This window comes from Schistocerca nitens, chromosome 3, assembly GCF_023898315.1.
Source record: "Schistocerca nitens isolate TAMUIC-IGC-003100 chromosome 3, iqSchNite1.1, whole genome shotgun sequence".
Lineage (NCBI taxonomy): Eukaryota > Metazoa > Arthropoda > Insecta > Orthoptera > Acrididae > Schistocerca > Schistocerca nitens.
The window spans coordinates 561,507,920-561,521,872 of NC_064616.1; the positions used below are offsets into that span (position 1 = coordinate 561,507,920).

At 40.4% G+C, this 13,953-nt stretch overlaps 1 protein-coding gene across 1 annotated transcript in view; it reads left to right on the plus strand.

Moving 5' to 3' along the window:
• LOC126248467 (protein FAM91A1) overlaps window positions 1-13,953 on the plus strand; it is a 183,234-nt gene that overhangs the window by 66,880 nt on the left and 102,401 nt on the right. The window contains exon 3 of the mRNA XM_049949478.1: window positions 2,595-2,776. Coding sequence (XP_049805435.1) covers window positions 2,595-2,776 — 182 coding nt within the window. The remainder of the gene's footprint in view (window positions 1-2,594; window positions 2,777-13,953) is intronic.

Consider the following 13,953-nt stretch of genomic DNA (forward strand, 5'->3'; position numbering starts at 1 on the left):
CTTAACTTCAGTTGTGATTCAGTTCTCTCTCTCTCTCTCTCTCTCTCTCTCTCTCTCTCTCCCCCCCCCTCCCTCTCCCCCTCCCCCTCCCCCTTTCTCTCTTGCTCTTCCTTACTATCTCGTTTCTTGAACTATGTATTTGAATTTTAATCCCTGTGATACAGATGTTACTTAAATTCCAGGTGTGAAGTAGCTACAATGATGAGTGAATAAACAGCAATCGGCTAGTTTTACAGTGCATTTATTAATGCAATTTCATTTTGTTGCTATTAGTTTTCACATTTTGAGGTCATTAGAGGCAATGCAGTCTTGAAGTTGTCAGTACGAACATTGCTGTATGAGAGTGAATCTTGGGTTCTGAAAAAAAAGATAAAATTATATTAAAGGCCAATGAAATGAAATTGTTCAGGAACATAGCAGGATACATAAAGTTTGAGACATAATTAAAAAGGTGGAAGAAAATAGGCAAAAGTTGATATTCCATCTTTGTGAATGAAGGAGTCCAGATAACCACTAAATGTTTCATAAGATATTCTGCAAGTCAAAAGATGCATTGGCAGATCAGCAAAAAGATGGAAGGACCAAATGCAGATGCAAAATTTCAAGCAAGGCCTAAAGCATGGCAGAAGAGAAAAAAGAAATGTGAAATTACGTATTATAAACACATTACATTAAGAGCACATAACTGGCTTGTATGTACAGAGCAAAGTTAATGTATGGTGATGTACAACACTTATTTCAAATAATGTAGCACTGACTTAGTGTCAGTAATGAAATATTTTAAACACACACACACACACACACACACACAGAGAGAGAGAGAGAGAGAGAGAGAGAGAGAGAGAGAGAGGGGGGGGGGGAGTTTATGAAAGTGTCTTTAATTGTGCGTAGATGTGTTCAAGAATTACTTTTCTTCACTTCACTTTTATTGTGAGTATTGCTATAATCCATATGAGTATATTATAACCATCCCATGCTATATTTTTCAATGTAAACACATATTTCATTATTTTGTACAGCGTGTGCTATGTCAGATAAGATATTTGTAATCTGACTTAGAAATGATGAGAGTTTTATTTGATTATGTGTAACTACTTAGTCATTGTTACATTTCTTAAAAGAGCAGGGTTTAATTCTGTACTTACAAAATAAGTTAGATGGGTGTTTAGGTTGATATTGTCTCTTTGGTACTGGTAAAGTTGTATGCTCACAGTAAGCTGTATTCGCCAATGCTGGTAGATATGCTACATATAATTCTGAGAGATTGTGGTTCAGATATCAATCAGATGGTTGCAGATGAGGGAAATTTTATCAGATGTGTTCTATACTTTCATCGAAACTAATGTGTAATATAATTCTGCAATAACTATTGTGTGTGGTGGAGAGAGGAGGGGCTAATTGCTTGATACTGACAAATCATCCACCTCTTGAAAAGGGAAAACAGTATTACATCCTCTCTAACCAACACAGTCAACATTAAATTTTGAACCTGTGAAATGGTATTTATTCTGAAAGAAAATTTTAAACATATTCCTGCTACACCATTTTGTAAACTTTTGTGGCTTATTTTGGAATATAGAATCAAAGTATAAAATTCACACACCACTCAATGTACACTGACTTTATTTTAGTACAGTTGTGCTTTGTTGTGGATTTCTGTAGGGCAAATTTGTACCTACATTATATTTCTAGGTTATCAACTCTCCATTAATCGCTCCTTTCACAAAAAGTGATCAGTGTGTATGTACACATCAGACGAAAACAATTCAGTTTGTCTTCACACCTCAGATGTACTGATGTTACCAGTTTACTGCATGTTTTGCAGCATATGGTTTGTGGAAGTAACAGATTTTTCTTCTCTCTCTCTCTCTCTCTCTCTCTCTCTCTCTCTCTCTCTCTTTCTTTTTGCTGTGAGTTTAAATATATTTTGTAGTTTTATTTCTTATTAGTCTTAAAAAGAACTAAAATAGATTCCTTGATTCTGTTGACATTATTTTGTTCTTTTGGCGATATATTCCTGCAGCTCGGTTTCAGAATGACACTTGGAATCTCTGCCTCTAGCATGGAAGAATATGGGATACCAAAAAGCCTGAAAGAATTGTTCATGTGAGAGTGGTTTTTTCCTCTCCTTGGTGTATGTGACATATTGTGTCACTCTATTTGAATCGAAGTTTCTGAACACAATCAGTGATGGTCTCGATTCACAGGTACTGCATTTTCAGCATCATCTTCAAAGAAGACTTATGCAGGGTCTGAACTCTACAGTCAAATGCATATTTTTAAATATTATAACCAGTCTTTGTGTTTTGGATTTATCAGGTGCATTAGTCTGTCCAAGAATGCACCCAGTTTGTGATCTGTTTCAAAATACCCCATGCTTTTGTAATATATTTTCTCTATACTAACACAGTAGTCTATTACTTTGTGACTGCTAATTGCAGAGAAGCCAGAAGATGACCATGTGTTGGTGACCCGATTGAGCAAAAATTGGTGCACAATTCACAAGTTCCTGGGCATCCTACATATAGGTATGAGTTTACTGTGATTATACTGTTTCTTCTCTGTTATCTAAATGAGGTTTTCTTTTGTTTCAGGTCTCAGATTATTAGGAATTGGCAGAAATGAGTATATAGAACTAATGAACCAGTATCGTACTCGGCCGAGGCTCTTTAGAAAGAAGACAATTAGGGATCTTTTGCCAGCAAAACCGGCAAAAATTATGGTTAAGCCATGGTGGAATGTTGAAGTTGGTTTGGTAATTGAGGATGATATAAAGGTCAGAATATCCTTCAAATGTTAACTGTGACCATGCTGTTTACTTGTAATTATCATGAGTTTGTAAAACCTTTTTTCTATAAACATTTCCTGTACATGTGGCTTGTAGATGAACAATAATTTCAGAACATCCCAAATATACACACTAACTACAAGACTAATAGAAAAGTTAATTCTGATAATCTTAATGTACAAGGGTTGCCAAGAAACTAATGCACTGCATTTTTTTTCTTCAACAATTCTTTATTGAACATAATGAGAATTATAAACATGAAAGAATCATGTTTTATCTACACACCCAATTTTTCCATGTAATCTCCACCCCATTCTATAGCCTTCCTCCAACGCGAGACAAGGCTGTGTATGCCCTGTCAGTACCAATCCTTGTCCTGGTGGCAGAGCCAGTGCCTCACTGCGTGACATTCCTTTGTTGATTGACAGATGCAGCATCTACTGCTGAGTTGTAATGCATCTGTCCTCATGAATGACAACACAGCTTACTGCAAAATGTCAGGTTTGACAGCCGTGGATGTCTCCCCCACTGCTGCAAATAGCGAAGCTGTTCCAAACCACCTTCTGATGGCCTCACCCTCCGTGCACAGCAACTAACTGTACTTCTGTTGACAGCAGATGCTCCGCAGACTTTGCACGAGATTTTGTGAATGTTCCCCACAGTTTCTTTCTCTACAGTGAGAAATTTGATGATGGCAGGTTGCTTGTAATGTACATCACCTACATACACCATTTTGAAACTGTCCTGCAGCTACGCTATCTATCGGAAGTGACGGAAACTTGGCACATTCACTCAGGAGACTTCAAATAATACATACGTAATGTTTCGTATTAGTAGCACTGTTTTCAGCTGGAAAAAAATGTGGTGCATTACTTTCTGGGTAACTCTCATATATTAAGATTACCAGAATTAACTTTTCTATTTGTCTTGTAGTTAGTGTGCAAATTTGGGATTTTTCTGAAATTACTGCTCATCTGCAAGCCATGTGTGCAAAAATGACATCTCTAATAAATATTCCATTAATGTTTAGTGTTACATTAATTGTGCTAATGGCTGCATGGAATTGAGTATTTACATATTTAATGTACAGATGAACATACTGTGAAGGAGAAAACAAAAATGGAATGATAAACATTATTGCCATATAAACATAGTTTCAGCTGATGTCTTCAGGAACGTGATTGTATAGACTGCTTGCATCAACAACAAAGAAGAGAGCCATGTTGAACCGTAGTTGATGTGGTGGGCTACACTCATACCACACAGCATCTGCCCCTCCACTTTGTTAATTGTCATTGCACTGATTACTAGATGCTCGACACTTAATTCATATCTGACCTCTGCTTTTCCCCATCACATACAGTTTTATCACAGTGTGACTTCATTATAAACTAGGAATTAGCAACTGAAAAGTAATTTAATTTTTTTCAAACTTGAACATATGTTTTATTGAAGTAGTTATGCATAAGTTTTCTTATATTTCCTTTCTCTATTCTCATTAAAGCATGTACTATAGTTTTTCTCTGATGATTTTCACTTTGCAAATCTCAGTGAACTTACGAGCTGTCGTCTTCCCTCATATTGATATTCTACCATACCTGAAACAGAAGCAGAATTTCCATCATTTTTCACATCTTGATGAAATGCTAATTTGTTTCCTCACTCATAACACCTAAATACCCCTTCCCCACCTCAGCCCCCCATCCTCACTCCTAGGTGGCTCATTCAGGGTGTATACAACCCAGGACAACTGGGAGATCCGGGAAAAAACCAGGAATGAAATGTGAAACTGTTTCCTAACATAAATCTCTTTGCTTGCAGTAGGCCTAATAGGCATTTGATATTGGTACTTCGTGAATTATATTCTGTTGTGTTATAAAAATGACCATTTGTGCCAAAACATTCTCGCTTATTTGGTGTGTGTTACAAAATTGCTGCAATATTAGAAAGGACTATTTTGTTTTATCTAGCATACAGTGACAAAACAGATGTAATCAGATCGAGAAACCACACCAGTCTTGGGTATTATTTGTATTAACACCTTTTTCAGTATTAGATAATGAAATTTCGATTTTTCACGTAGCAAAACGTTTGACGAACTTTACTGAGGTAATAGAGTCTTGCGCAGAAAGGAAAGCACGCAATGTAAAGCTGTAGCAAGATTAGAGAGAAAAAAATGCTAGGAGGTAAGGATTGAAGAAAGGTGTACTTTATTGCTTGTCTCTTGTCTATATTGGTTTTATGTATCCTATATTTACTTTTATGTCGCACAAAACATCAAGTTATTAGCTAATAGACAATGAAGAGTGTAAATTTTCTGAAGAGTTCTTGTTCACTCGATTACAAATAATCCCATCCGCTATTAATGGCGAGGTGTTTTATATATATATATATATATATATATATATATATATATATATATATATATATATATATATATATATATATATATATATATATATATATATATATATATATATATAGGGCAGGCTGTCAAACCGGCCGACTGGGAGCAGGAGAGGCACCACAGGACATTTCATTTTCCACTGTCCTGAATATACGAGGGCGGTTCAGAAAGTAACCTCCGATTGGTCACAGTGCGGGTTGTGGGGGGAGTAGCGACGCCATCTGTGCGTTCACACACTCAACAGGTCAGTCGGCATCAAGCCGTGGTCGAGTGAACGTCGTACCTGCACTAGTTTAGTTTTTGTGGCAGTTTGAAATGTGTGCTGCAATAGAAAACCCCGCCAAATGTGAAGTGCGTGCTGTCATAAGGTTTTTTACAGCCAAAGGATATTCTGCAGCAGCTATTCATCGTGAGCTTTGTGCCGTGTACGGACAAATAGTTATGAGTGAAGGAGTTGTCCGTGAATGGGTACGTTTATTTAAAAGTGGACGAGAAAACGTTCATGATGAAGAGAGGAGTGGTAGACCATCATTGGTGACTGACGAACTCGTTCAGACAGTTGATGCAAAAGTTCGTGAAAATCGACGTTTCTCAATGTCGGAGTTGTCTACTGGTTTTCCACAGATTTCTAAGACTCTCTTGTACGAGATAGTGACAGCAAGATTGGGTTACCGTAAGTTCTGTGCACGATGGGTGCCCAAAATTCTTACCGACCACCACAAAACTCAAAGAATGGCCTCTGCATTAGACTTTCTGTCACGTTATGAGGACGAAGGAGAACCATTGTTAAACAGAATCGTGACCGGTGACGAAACCTGGATTAAGTACGTGAACCCTGAGACAAAAGAACAATCAAAGATGTGGGCACATTCAAATTCGCCTACCAAACCAAGAAAAGCCTCGCAAGATTTTTCTGCCAGAAAACTGATGGCAACGGTGTTTTGGGATGCCAAAGGGGTGTTGGTTGAATTCATGGAACGTGGTACGACCATTAATCAAGACGTGTACTGTGAAACAATAAAAAAGTTACGACGGGCTATACAGAACAAACGCCGTGGTATGCTGACTTCCGGTATCTTTTTTTGCACGATAACGCCCGTCCTCACTCTGCTCGCAGAACAATGGCCCTTCTTGAGTCCTTCAAGTGGGACGTTATCAACCATCCACCTTACAGCCCAGACCTGGCGCCAAGTGATTATCACCTCTTCATGCATTTGAAGAAATGGCTCGGGTCACAGCGGTTTGATGACGACGAAGGGCTCAAAGATGCGGTCACAGGCTGGCTCCAGGCACAAGCGGGTGATTTTTATGCAGAAGGAATTTCAAAGCTTGTGAAGAGATACGATAAGTGCCTCAATCGCTATGGAGACTATGTAGTAAAATAGTGCAAAGATGTAGTTGTAAGATGTATATATTAAAATATTTTTATTTAACTTGGTGTATTTTTTTAAATCAACCGGAGGTTACTTTCTGAACGGCCCTCGTAGTTTGATGGCATTGATTACAAAATATACACGTTTCAATTCCACAGAGCGAAACACAGTGACGTGCGATAGAAGATGCTGTATGAAGTGGCGTGGCACTGCACTTCGGCACACTTAAGACCCAAATAACATGTCTTACATTTTCTCGAACACATATGTTTTATGTTTCAAACTTTTCAGAATGATATGCCCTACAAGATACACACATTTTTGAAAATTCAATTTTTTTTAGTATTGACCCGGTTCGCAAATATCGTAGATCCAGGTCTGATACGCAGAGCAGCCTGAATTATAGTGGGTAGTCGCCACGTGACCTGTGTTTATGTTTAGTGATTTTGCTGTTTCCCCTTCATTTACTCTCACGTCAAATGAAAACAAAACGGATATCTGTGGCTGGGAGGTATCAAGTGAATTAAAATCCATTCACATAATTACGGAAGGCTAAAATACGTTATTAGTTTCAGATTTTATTTTATTTCCACCTTTCTGTCAGTCAAGCGTTAATCGCCTTGCAGAACAATGAAGTTATTTTTGTCTGTTTGCTAAAGAAGTTTGGCTTTTATTAGCCTTTTCCGCAGAGGCAATCAATGTATTTGAAACGAAATTTTTAATTCCACAGTACTGGCTAGTTTCAACTGTTCGCTGCGTTTCAAGTGCACATTTTCATCTTCTAGCACGTATGGCATTATGCCATAATAAAGAACCAAACACTATGTAATACAGTACTGGTGCTCCAAGAAAATTTACACCCCAAAAACCACACTGAAAACACTGGACTCGTATTCGGGAGGACGACGGTTCAATCCCGCGTCCAGCCATCCTGATTTAGGTTTTCCGTGATTTCCCTAAATCACTCCAAGCAAATGCCGGGATGGTTCCCTGAAAGGGCACGGCCGACTTCCTTCCCTAATCCGACGAGACTGATGACCTCGCTGTCTGGTCTCCTTCCCCAAAACAACCTGACCACACTGAAAAGCTTAATATCTGGTCGAGGTCTACTTCATTGGGAATCTGGACATACTAATGTGTACTTTAAGTTGTAGTTTAAATGTGCACATTTTGATATAAGTTGGTTATGCGCGAGACTGTACCATGAATTTCTTAAATCACAGAGCGTTTGACTCTCAATTAAAAATAAACACTTTGATGACGAGCCATTTAGAAGAATTTCGAACCCTGAAGATCAGACATTTATGTCATTATTAAAAATTGTACTGGCACGTTTGTGTGCTATATCATGAAGTGTAACACGCGCGAAAAAATCAATATTACATGCAAAAGATTAGCTTCTCTTGCAGCTTTAACCTTAGAGACCAATATTATATGTGAAAGCTTTTCTTTTCTTGTAGCAACACTGTGTATATTAATTTAAACCATTAACCTGAGTGTTACTGCTATTTAACAATGATGTTGCTATTGGCTGACTACATCACGCATCCTGTACTCTAAATATTCGCTGTTATCGGTTTTCGTAATACGAAAGTAGGCAGCAAACATGTTGCTGCACATCGAAGATATTTCCAAAACGTGTCTTTTTTCCTGATTTTCGTTTTCTAAAGAGCCGGGAAATTCTGTGCCCATGTCCAAAACCATAACCTTCAAAGGATTGATAAGTTTTGCAGTTCCAAGGGAAAATATACTGTCACTTAAGACGGAAAAAGTGTGTTTTCACCCTGGAGAAAGTGTATTTTTAACCGAAAAATCCGGGAATTTTTTTTCCTTGTCCGCGTATACACCCTGTCATTACACTTTTGTTAGTATGTGCTTGGCCATAATGGGTCCCCAGCCCTTTCAGCGCTGCTTACATTTCTGTGCTGCAAGTCTATCTGTGTATTTTTTTTCCTTCTCTAATTTTCCATTTGGTGGTCATCTTGGTGCTGATTGTGCCCAGACCTGGTTTGTGGTTTTGGACAATCATTTCTTCCCTTCTGGCATTCTACAACGTGTCATTCTTAACTTTATGGTCCCCTGTTGAATTTGATTTGCTACTACTTTTCCAAATTTTACGGAAGTGCGGATCATGTGGGGAAGTTTGCCCAGTGTGGTGTATATTCCACCTCTTGTGCCTTTCTCTCTTTGCACCCTTCCTTTCTTGCAAAGGTACTATGCCCAAAACCTAACACGATAGCCATTCTGTTGATGGGGGAGGGGTCATCAAGTACCTGCAAGGTGGTAACCTTCTGACCATGCAGGGATTGTCCTGTTGGTGCCTCTCAAGCCAAGTAGTGTGTGCCCATTGTGGCTGGGGCACAGGGACTCCAGGCAACAGTTCATTGGCCAAGTAGCTGTTGCTGTGGCTGAATGCGCCCATTGGGAGAGCCATCATTCAGAGTGGATGGTACCATGACGTTTCTTCTGCTGGTGGTCACAAGCCCAGTAGCCTCTTCAGATGGGAAAGATTATAATAATGCAGAGTGGTATGACCCCCCAGTGTTTTCTTCCCTGGCTACACCATTGGAAGAGGGACAAGCCAGACATTGGGGTGCAAAACCCCCCAATACATGGCCTTTACTGGGACTGATAGGGATACTTTTACTCCAATGAAACCATTGTTTTTTGTTGAAAACATTGAAGAAAAATTGGGGAAGTTGAATCACTGGGGAAAATGCAAAATGTTTCATTATTAATTAAAATTTCCTTTTCTGCACAAACTACAGATCTCTTCAGGCTTGTGATCATGTAGGTGACTTACCTGTGACCACTGCTCCACACATCTTTAAACAAGGTCTAAGAAATCATCTTCCACAGAGATCTTACATTCAAAACAAATGGGGAGCTTGGACTGATTTCCAGTGGCAAGACATACATTTTAAGAGACGAGTACAAAAAGGGCCCAATGATAATCATAAAGCTACAGGTGCCTTTATCTTAGCCTTTCAAAGAAATGTCCTGCCGGAGAAGGTTAAGGTCATGGTGTACAGGTATGATGTGATGTGAATCTGTATGTACCACCACCTGAGATGCTCCAGATGTGCACACTTTGGGTGTATGATATCCCACTGCAGGGTGGATCCAAAATGCAGCAGCTGTGGACAATCACTCCATGAAGGTAGTCGTGGGAACTGTGTGTGTCAGCTGTTCAGGACATCGTACTCCATGTCCACTAGTTTGGCCAGTTTTCAAGAAAGAACAGAAGACCTAGGAATACAAATCAGTTGACCACCTGTTATATAGTGAAGCACAGAAGGAATATGAACATCTGATTCCTGTGGATATGATGATCAATTATGCTAACATCATGACCATTGTCACCCCTACCTCAAACTTCCCTAAACCTGATCTCCCCAACCCTCCTCTCTCATGGTTCATGTGGTACATTCTTTGGGAACCTGTTCCCACAATTGACTGGAAGGCCATTCTCAATCTTTGGTGTTTACCAGTGACAGGGTTCCTTCTTGAATCCCTCTCCCTGGCAACCCCAGAACAGAGGCCTGACACCAAATAATGGCTGAAGAGCCCATGGCCAGTGGGTCCCAGGATTGTCCACTCTTCATCTGTCCCTGTGCTCAGTGTGGTTAGCCCTTGAGGAACTCTGCTCACCAAAGGCTAAAAAGTAAAAGAAGAAGAAGCAATAGAAATAACATAGGGACAGGGCTCTTCTGATGCCTCTGGAGATACCAGACTCCTCCTTGCAGTCGGATTCTGAGTCGATGTATGTGGATGTGGTTCCGTCCTCACTGGCTACAGGCAGTGATCCTACAGCATGACTGGCCATCCTGGCCCCTTCTCACCAAACCTGACCACAAGTTATGTGGTCATTCAGTGGCATTGTAATGGGTACTGCTGTCACCTGCCGGAACTACAGCACCTTATATCCTCTTCTTCTGTGGTTTTCAGTGCTCTCCAAGAAATGCACTTCAATGGTGACCATTCTCCAATGCTCTGTAGTTATTGTGCGTTCTGTTGCAAACCGTTCTGGTTTTGAGAGGGCATCTTGAGGGATCTGTACTCTGGTTCATACAGATGTCGATGGTGACTAGCTTCACCTTCATTCCTCGTTGGACGCAGTGCAGGTGCAAATGAACTCAGCAATTACCATTTGCAGTGTTTATGTACTTCCAGACAGGCAACTTACTTATGTTGAATTGACCACATTAATCCAGCATCTCCACCCCCCTCCACCTTTTCTTGTGCTTGGGGACTTCAAAGCACTCCATCCCCCTATGGGGGAGTATCACATCTTCTCATAGTATCCTTCGAATCGACCAGCTTCTCACAGATCATGATCTGTGCTTCCTCAGTGATATTTCTCATAACCTCTTCAGTGCTATCTATCCATGGTACCTTGTAAGCTATTGATCCAATGGTCTCTCCCCTAATTTTGTGGCTTCACTACATTTGTCACTACACAGTGAACTTTTCGACAGTTACCACTTTCCAGTGATGTTGTTTCCTTGCCACAATCAGACAGACTGACTACCACATTGGGCACTTCACAGAGTCAGCTGGCCTTTGTGTGCCTCCACTGTTACTTTCACCAGCTCTCTCTTGAAATGTATTGATAGGGTTGTGCAGGGCATCTCAGACGCGATTGTCCACCACACCGCTGGAATTGGTATTTGGTATTCCCTTTCTACAGGTCTCTCCGCTCCCCCCCCCCCCCCCCTTTCCGTTTGCCCATTGTCAGCCTGGTTCCATGGTTGATCAAAGGCGTTGCAGTAGCTATTCAGTATTGCCGATAAGCAATCACATTTATCACATTTAAGTGACTTCATGCTAAGGCTCACTATTTAATCATATGCAGTTAGAAGGAATGCTGGGAGCACTATGTCTCCTCCCTGGGAATGTATGCCTGTTAATCTCAGGTATGGGACAAGCTCCTTGGTCTTATGGACCACCAGCAGTTAACAGCTGTCCCAGGTCTTGCCCTACAGGGTGACCTTTAAATTGATTCATTGGTTCTTGCAGAACCACTTTGCAACAGCATCGGCATCCTCGTACTATCCAGTTACCTTTCTGCTGGAAAAGCGACAACAGTCCACGATTCAATTCACAGTCAGGTGATCCAACGCTTGAATGTTCCTCAAAGTCAAAATCTCCTCAGGGTCAACTGTCTTTGGCTCCAAGGTGCCTTCCCCTAGCAATGACACGCTAACATAGTTGTCCCAAACCTTAACCCAGGGGACAACCATCACTTCTCTAAAGGTACCAGCCGATTAGCCTAATGAGGGTACTCTGTTAGCTATGTGAAAAGATAGTTGCCTGCAGATTGTGCTGGGTTTTCAAATCTTGGGGCCTTTTGCCCCCTTTCAGTGTGATTCCCAGGAAGGACAGTCCACTACCAACCATGTACTTACACTGGAAACAGTAACCCAACAGGCATTTTCCTAAATGCCAACATTTGTTGCAGTTCTTTTAACATGCATAATGTTTGACACCACTTGGTGTCATCACATTTTATTAAACGGACCTCCCTTGACCAATTTTTAATATGTACTGACTCAATGAGCAGACTCCAGGCTATTGACTGATGCTATTCTTGCTGCCCTTTGGTCTCTGCTATTCATGGCCTTCTTGCTGACCTTCATTGTGCTGCCTGCTCAGTTGTCTTTCTCTGCATCCAAAGTCGTATGGGTGTCCCGGGGAATGAACTGGCCAACCATTTGGCTAGAGGAACACTAACGCACTTGCCATTTGCTTTGCCAACCCCTGGTGTTGATTTGCAGATGCACATGAGATCTCTGCTTGCTTGGGAATGAAATGAGACCATCTGGCTGTCTACTGCCCCATCTAATAAACTCCACACAATTGAGGAGACTGCTGCAGCATGGTGCTCTTCCTTTAGCTTCTCCCAAAAGGAATCCACAGTCCTATGTCACCTTTGCATCAGTCATATTGGGTGTCCCCCCTAAATTGTGGCTGTGTAGCCTGAAAGACAAGCTCATATCTTGGTGGAATGCTCCCACCTTGTGGCCCTCTGTGCTAACTATGGACTTCTGGGCTTATTGCCTCTCATATTGGCAGACAATTCAGAAATGGTTGAACTGGTGTCAGTTTTCTCTGGGAAAGTGGTTTTTATTCTCAGTTATAAGGTTTTAATCTACCTTCGGATCAGGGGTGGGGTGATTGGAGAGGGGTATCTCCCACAGTATGCTACGTATGGGGATCCCGAGCCCTACCTCCTTGACCGGGCTCCTTTCATCTCCCTTTTACTTTTTTAGTCACATTTAGATTCAGTTTACCTCCTTTCTGCTGCACCACAATTTTCTATTGTGGGAATCACACTTTACCGAATGGTGGACATTCTTGACTAACAGATCAGGTGTGGGATATTACCTGTTACATGCAGAGCCCCAGGGGCACCCATCTGCTGACTTCCCCATCTCCTTCAACTTGCTTGTGTTATATTGACTGTACAAAAGGTGTCCAGTTTATTTTTAGCTAGCTTTTACTGTTATGAATCTTCTGACTAGACCAGAAAACATTCTCAGTAGACATTTCTGCTTCCAGATGTACTGCTCTTAGATTGAGGAACTGATGACCTCATTGTTTGGTCCCTTAACCTCCTCCTCTAACCCCCAATCAAACAGCCAGCAAAATTTTCAGAGGAAAAATCAAGGTGACTTTTCAAAATGTGAATTTTGGACTTCTCCAGCATGTTCACTGCAATGTAAATACAATGTTGATCATCTTAATTGTGTAGGAACTTGGTAGTAACCTCCTTGAATGATACCCCAGCCCCTCTTTCTGTAACAGCCATTTTTGTTTCATTTTTCAAATTTCCGGTCCAACAAACATTCCTCCTTTTAATTTTGCTTCTGGTGATTGAGAAAACCTCTCTTTCTTTGGTTAAGGTTTTCACAAACTGTTTCATCAGGCCTGATGTAATATGTAGAGACAGTAGTATCTTTCCTATCCATGAATTTCTTGTGCAAAATGTCTTCTATCCAGGCTCCGAAGATTTTTGTACAGGTCAGTTAATTTCAGACCTATGAAATGTATGTAATTAATTTACGTATAAAGTGATTTTTTTTTTAAATTGGTGTTCATTGTAAATATGATGGCTAATACAGCCTCTTTGTTATCATATTAGGTTTCAGCATAGAAAAAAAACCACAGGACTAAAACTTTTTCATAAAAACATGTTTTTTCTTCATGACCTGTGTAATTGTCAGATTGACTTTAAAGTTTAGTTGATGACATAGAAGCCCTTGATTAGTTAATGTGTTTAAAACTTGAACTAGGTAATTGGTATCATCATATTTCTGCACAGTCCAGTTAATCAACCCTTATCTACATTTTTACTCAACATGCTACAGTAGATGTGTGTTAAT